We start from the raw sequence: 7,441 nt of genomic DNA, 5'->3' as shown, positions 1-7,441 counted from the left end.
ACTTTATGTTGCCAGCCCTTTCCAAATTCTTTTGCACCTCTGATACTTTTATTTTAATTGCGTTAATTTTACTTTTCAAGTAATCTTTTTTTTGTTACTTCTAAACATGCTGTTCTTTAACCACCTAAGTCTATTTCTATTACGTTATGCCAACAATTGCTTACTTTTTCTTGGTTTATACATTATTTAACTGTTGATTCTATTCTACTATGTATGTGCTTCCCAATTCTTATTTAAGTCAGTTTCATTTAAATACTACAGAATAAAAAAAATGTACAATACTATAGATTGAAGTTCATTACGTGGAAATAAGTTTCATTTTTTAAAATTCATTTTATGCCAGGGATTGTAATTTTTATAGTTTATAGAGTAACATGTGCTTTCATAACTAACTAACTAACTCTCTAGCCTTCTTAAACCCAAAGGTTCATAGCTGCAACAACACAAGCCTTCGACCTGTCCCTATCTTGAAAAAGATCTATATACTCTTTTCTATCCCTACCCATTTCCTTTAGGTCCATCTCAAACGTTGTCCTTCCATCTTCGTCTTGCCCTTCCTACAGGTCTCTTACCATCATTTTTACCAACAAGAATCCCGTAAACTCCTCCTTCCTCTCCCATTCGTACCACATAGCCTGCCCACCTAAGTCTTCTTGATTTAATTGTTCTAATAATATCTGGACATGAATATAAATTATGTAGTTCTAAATTATGTAACCTTCTCCACTAACCTGTCTTCTCACCCCTTTTAGGTCCAAATATTTTCCTAACAATCTTATTTTCAAATACTCTCAATTTATGTTCTTCTTTCAATATAATGGACATTTCACATCCATATAATACTACAGACAAAATTATTATTTTGTATATTTTAACTTTTAGTTTCTTAGAGAGAAGTAACATACATTTCCTGAATTAACTCTACTTTTTATTTTATTTCCTCTTTAATATAATTTTCATTTGTTAATATTACTCCTAAATATTTGAATTTAGAAACTACTTCAAATAAGTTGTTATCATATGCTTTCATTAGATATTAAATTTAGATTTTTTTTAATTAAACAAAATAAGTTTGTTAAAAAAAATAATTGTTAGTTCATATGATATTATTTCTTGTGATACATGTTTGTTGTCCGTGTTGATGTTTTTTTTTTGTTTCTTTTAACAGGATTCGAATTCTTGCAGGGAGGGAAGAGGGGGGGGGGTTAAGTTTTTCGAGAATATCACGCATTCCATGTTTATAAGTAATTACATTTTTAATAGAAAGCGTATCTTTTATCAATGTTTCATGAGATTTGGTTGCCTGCAAAAGTTAATCCGTTTATCTCCTTGTTCTATCACGATAAGGAACTCAAAATGTAAAATTTTCCTTATCCTCTGCTTACACATTTTCTCTTTTCACACAATCTCTATCTCGATCAATTATATCCCTACCTCTTAGAAACATGTTCCCTACCTTCTTTAAATGTACAACAGTCGCAGCAAGGAACAAAAAACGAAGTAAAATAAAGCTATTTAATCAATTAAACACTACAAGAATAAATTTACGCTGTGTGTTTGTATTAATAAAAGTCTAAAAACATCCATAAAATCAAGTCACCTTCTTTGGAAAAATGATTGCAATTCAGAAATTATTAGTCCCGTCTAGTTCGCTACTCTTTTAGACATATGGCGAGTGCAGGTGCATCCCAGCGACAGGCAAGTGTAGTAGAACTGTATTCAACCAAATAGACGAATAGCTGTATTCAAGTTCAAAAAATTCAACAATTGCCTCTGCTTTAAACATTCATTTGTTTAGTTAGCTCGCACCATTTAATCATACACCACACACTACACCGCTCCAGAACGTAGTACTACACATGCAGACACCAAATACACTACTTAACACCAATTCAACAAAATAGATAAGTTAATTTTGCACTATTTAACCGTTGTTCTGTGGTGTAAAAAACTAGACGCACATAAGTAGTAAGAATATATTATATTTATAACCTCAATTTACTAATCGGGAAATTCCTCTTAGCGAACCAATCAACACAATTCACGTAACTTCGTCACAGGGGGAGGGGTCATGACATTCTCGAGCCAGTATTATTGATGTGACATTCTTAACAGATTAATTCCCACACATAGCTGTAAGTACATCAATCTCTACACTTCAGAATGTTTGGAATGCAAAGAATTCTCGTAACAAAACTACTAATCAGGAAATTCCCCTTAGTAAACCAAACAGCACACATTCCCGAGACAGTATTATTAATGTAACATTCTTAACAGGTCAATGCCTTAATATTTACACACATACATAAGTGCATCAATATCTACACACACACAGGAATATTTAGAATGGAAAAAATTCTCAGGAAATTTCCCTTAGTCAAGCACACCACAAGTCCGCCTATGATACCTGATAGACGACACCTTTGGGTTTCATGGTGATGGTCTTTTATTTATATATCATGCGAGGTTAGGAAGAAAGTTCAGACAATGCGATGAGTTGTGTGATGATGCTATCTGTTTCCGCGTTTGACTCATACCAATCGTCCGTATATCGTCTCCTTCCTTCCCTCGCCTCATGAAGCTCGTCCATCCTATCGGCCAACTTTTTGCCTGCAGCCTGAAAAAGAGAATCGGAATTCTGCAAGTTTTCCCTACCGCTTATTTTGCGAAGATTGTTCATAAAAACCATCTCGCACGGTGGACGAAATTCAGGCGCTATTTTGCTTAATTCGACGAGCCTCGCGACATCCTCACCTCCGTCGAATGTGTACGCAGAAATCTTGTGCAGCAGTTCGAGTGGTAAATCGGTTATACGAGATGTTCATTTTCACAAGGTGTTATTTAAATAGAAGTTTCTCGGTATTTATATATAAATTTTCTCGGGGAAAAATACAAAACGCACAATCAAGTCAAAATTCAATCTGTGTGAAAAACGACTTGAACCACCTTCAAAATAAAATAGGGTAAGGACGGGGCAAACGGACTCCCTAAGGATATATTTTCAAAATAACTATCAAACTGTTTATTGAAAAATTACAAATATGGTCGATACAGAAAGTGTGAACATTGAGTTAACAAATAGTACAATTGAATAGCTTCCTAGTTTCTGGGTGTGTGGTTTCGCGTATGTCAGTTCACTCTGGTGCTAATGAAACATATATGTAGATTAACTTATACTTTAATAACATGAAGCACGTAAATAACACGAAATATAATGAAGGTTTCCACACAAATGTACACGAATATGACGAGGCGTACAACACACGTACGTCGCCTCACGACTCAACTCGGACTCACACTGCGCATGCGCACACTGCATGGCAACAAGCTTAATAAGAATGACAATTCGTCTGAACATCACGGCCCCTCTTGGAAGATCAGCTTCCAAAATTAGAATACACAATAATTATTACCTTTTACAATATAACATATTACACTTGAATACATAGATTACAATAAACACAATTTTCCTTTCTGGTTACATATTTACACTTTCTCAATTGGTAGAGGTGCAAGCTTCATAATAGGCCTCTTTAGTTCACCGTCTTTAGTTTTAACAGTTGCAACTCTTACCAAACCATCTTGTCCTTTGTGAGTTTCGATAACTCTACCTAATTTCCACTTCAATGTGGGTACGTTATCTTCCTTTATTAACACTAAATCATTGACTTGCAGGTTAGGCAATCTCTTCTGCCACTTCGGTCTACTTTGAAGTCCAGATATGTACTCCAAATGCCATCTTCTCCAAAAATGCTGCACGATTTGTTGACACCTTTGCCAACGCGTCAGGCGGTTAATTTTGCTCTTGGTGAAATCATCTTCTGGAATGTTAAGTAGGTTGTCGCCAATCAGGAAATGCCCTGGCGTAAGTGCTGTCAGGTCATTGGGGTCACTTGACATGGCTGTGATTGGACGAGAGTTCAAATAACCTTCTATCTGCACTAATACTGTGTAAAGCTCTTCAAAATTCAACACAGCATTGCCCACAACACGTTTCAAATGATATTTTATGCATTTTATGTTAGTTTCCCAAATCCCGCCAAACCAAGGTGAGGAAGGGGGGATTAAAATGCCACTTGATTCCTTCATTTGTCAGAAAGTTATGCACAGTTTCTCTATGGTTCGATTCTCTCAAAAAATACAACATTTTATGCAATAGTTTGTCAGCTCCTACATACTGAGTACCACAATCAGAATACAGGTTAGCAGGTTTTCCTCTACGAAATATGAAACGTCTCAAACATGCAATAAACGTATTAGTAGTTGCTGAAGATACAACTTCAATGTGAACACACTTAGTAGAAAGACATATAAACAAAACAATGTAACCCTTGATTGTTTTATGAGATTTCAAAAATCCAGACTTAATTGAAATGGGACCTGCAAAGTCAGTGCCTGTGTTAACAAAAGGTCTCGCTTCGTTTACTCTAGGAGGCGGTAAACTTCCCATCAATTGTTTAGCTGTAATAGCCTTGACACGTTTACAAATAACACATTTGTTCACTATGCTACGAACCATATCTCGAAGCCCAACTATCCAATATATTTGTGTCACAATAGCTTGTAACAGTTGCGGATTTGCATGGAGATTTTTCACATGTTCATGTCTCAATAATAGTTCAGTAAACGGATGATTTTTGGGTAACACTATAGGATGTTTCTTTTCTGAAGACACATCAGCATTGTGTAAACGCCCACCTACTCATAACACACAATTATTGTCCATCAATGGACTCAACGAAAGAAGTTTACTGGATGAGGGGAGCTCCTGTTCTGTTTGTAAACAGTTAACCTCGCTCTCATAAGCTTCACGTTGGGTGACCTTGACCCAAAACTCAGTCGCAGCTGATAACTCTTCTTTTGTCAACGTCTGCTCGTTTCGCTGCATGGAAGGCGCTCTACAGTTGCTTATGAATCTAAACATCCAAGCAGTAACACGTATTAATCTCCAGAATGATGAGAATCTCTGCAATAACTCCTTAGTGTCAAAGGTTGTAGTTAACAGCACACGAATCCTTGTTTTTCTTTTCTCCCTTTTTATTTCTTCACTTTCCACTGTAGATGATTCATGCATAGGCAACTCAGGCAAATAAAGAAATGATGGACCATTCCACCATAAATGAGCTTCACACAACTGTGTAGGGAAAGCACCACGAGAACCAATGTCTGCAGGGTTTTCTTTCGAACGCACATGAAACCACTGTTGAGGATTCGTCAGTTCATGAATCAGTGAAACTCGGTTCGAAACAAATGTACTCCATCTGGATGGATCTGATTTAATCCAACATAGGGTGATCTGGGAATCAGACCAAAGGAAAATATCGTCTATATGCAATGACAATGATGACTGCACAACACTAATCAATTTGGCTAACAACACAGCAGCACATAACTCTAAACGTGGCAATGTTACAGGTTTTATGGGTGCAAGCTTTGTTTTCGAAACTAACAATCTGACTGTAACAGCGTTGTCATCATATACTGTTCGTAGATACACAATAGCACATGTACCTTTCTCACTGGCATCACAAAAACCAATCAGTTGACACAAAGTTGGTTCTCTACATTTTAAGCATCGCGGTAACTGTATGCTCTGTAACACATGTAATTCAGCACAATGTCTTTCCCATATTTCTCTTATGTCACTAGGAATAGGTTCATCCCAATTTAACTGTTCCTTCCACAGTGATTGAATTAATATTTTAGCTAACATAGTGACTGGGGCTAGTAATCCGAGTGGATCAAATATGCGAAGTACCTCAGACAACAACAACCTTTTGGTTAATACAGGGTGTTCACTAGGTGGGTTAATGATGAAACTCAAATGATCAGTATCCGGGTGCCACACAAGGCCAAGAGTTCTTATGAATTTGCTGTTATGGATGGAAGATATTGTAGGTTTCTCTCGCAAATGATCGGGAATACTGTTCAACACGTCAGTATGATTTAACGTCCACTTATGCAACTCAAATCCACCCTTTCTCAACAATTGTGTCAATTGTTGCTGCATCTCTATTGCTTCTGGAACACTGTCAGCTCCACAGCACAAATCGTCCATATAAAACTGTTGCTTTAAGACTTCTGCTGCAATCGGGTAATTTTCACCTTCATCGTCTGCTAACTGACGTAACACTCTCGTAGCAAGAAAAGCAGCTGGTGCCGTGCCATACGTGAGCGTATTTAAACGATAAACAATCACAGGTTGATTGGAGGATTCTCTCCACAAAATTAATTGGTAGTCTCTGTCCTGAAGATTCACCTTTATCTGGCGATACATCATACGAACATCACTCGTCAATGCAATAAGATGGCCACGAAAACGTAACAAAATGGATAGTAACTCTGGCTGTTGTTTACCTCCATTCATTAACACGTCATTCAAGGACACGCCTGTGCTAGTTTTACTCGATCCATTAAAAACTACTCTCAGTTTCGTACTTGTGCTTGTCTCCTTTGTTATAGAATGATGCGGAATGAAATAAGAACTAGCGGGGGTGCTGGCTGGTTCACAGTCCGCCACTGGTGTCATATGATTCAACGCAATGTACTCTTGCATGAATGACTGGTATTGTTCTAGTCTCTGGCTATCAACTCGAAGCCTACGCTCTTGACTAAGCAAACATTTCATCGCCTTATCTTTTGAATAACCTAACTCGTCGCGGTTGACCTTAAATGTTAAGCGTACGACGTACCGACCATCATCCTCGCGATAATGTGTTCGTACGAAATGTTCTTCGCACAATTGTTCTTCTTGACTCGGCACTCGTAAGTTAGGAATCTCCTCCGATTCAAAAAACTTATTCAGAGTTTCGTTCAGATCATTTTCTTGTACAACAGTGTGATAAGAAGACAGAGATTGTTGAGGTCTTTGTTGAGGAGTTTTGCCACAAACAACCCATCCCAAGCGGGTTTGAATAGCCACGGGTTCATTCATTCTCCCCTCTCTTCTTCCACTCATTAGTAACAAGTACATATACTGCCACTAGACGATAAGCTGCGCGGATTTTTCTTTTGTTATGAACCAGGGCCGGCGCTAGTCATTTTGCCTCCCTGGGAGGTGGCGGCAGATGCCGCTCTATTTCGACCCCCCCCCCCGGTCATTACGCAGCAACGGAAAATTGAAAATCAATATATTCCTAACTAAAACATCAAAATATAAAATAAATAATGAGACTTCTTATGCTATTTCAATACTATTCAGCGCAAAAGAATATCTCGCTCGATCACAGTTTTCAATAGGCTTCTTTTTTTCTTCTCTTCAAATTTTGCCGCTCTGGGCGATGGGACGGTTATCCCTCCCCTTCCGCCGGCCCTGCTATGAACTTGGTCACCCATCAAAGCATGGCAATTTTAACACAGAAAACAATATGTATCGCATTAAGCAGCAAAAATGACAGCCTCCTCTATGCAATTTCTACAAGAACACGTGCCGGAGCCAGAG

The 7,441-nt window shown here is 37.7% G+C and overlaps 2 protein-coding genes across 2 annotated transcripts; both read right to left on the bottom strand.

Moving 5' to 3' along the window:
* Positions 1 to 3,486: 3,486 nt before the first annotated feature.
* Positions 3,487 to 4,089, bottom strand: LOC146001414 (uncharacterized). The gene has a single exon (XM_083138733.1). It carries the CDS (start codon positions 4,087 to 4,089, stop codon positions 3,487 to 3,489), a length of 603 nt encoding a protein of 200 aa, XP_082994859.1.
* A 613-nt stretch (positions 4,090 to 4,702) lies between these two features.
* LOC146001413 (uncharacterized) lies at positions 4,703 to 6,934 on the bottom strand. Its single transcript, XM_083138732.1, has one exon. It carries the CDS (start codon positions 6,932 to 6,934, stop codon positions 4,703 to 4,705), a length of 2,232 nt encoding a protein of 743 aa, XP_082994858.1.
* Between the last annotated feature and the right edge of the window lie 507 nt (positions 6,935 to 7,441).

Source organism: Lepisma saccharinum, chromosome 17, assembly GCF_977018435.1.
Source record: "Lepisma saccharinum chromosome 17, izLepSacc3.1, whole genome shotgun sequence".
NCBI lineage: Eukaryota > Metazoa > Arthropoda > Insecta > Zygentoma > Lepismatidae > Lepisma > Lepisma saccharinum.
This window is presented reverse-complemented; position numbering and strand designations above follow the sequence as displayed.

What these genes read in the sequence shown, in the direction of transcription:
- LOC146001414 (XM_083138733.1), bottom strand. Translation starts at nt 4,089, where the DNA reads ATGAAGGAATCAAGTGGCATTTTAATCCCCCCTTCCTCACCTTGGTTT.
- LOC146001413 (XM_083138732.1), bottom strand. Translation starts at nt 6,934, where the DNA reads ATGAATGAACCCGTGGCTATTCAAACCCGCTTGGGATGGGTTGTTTGT.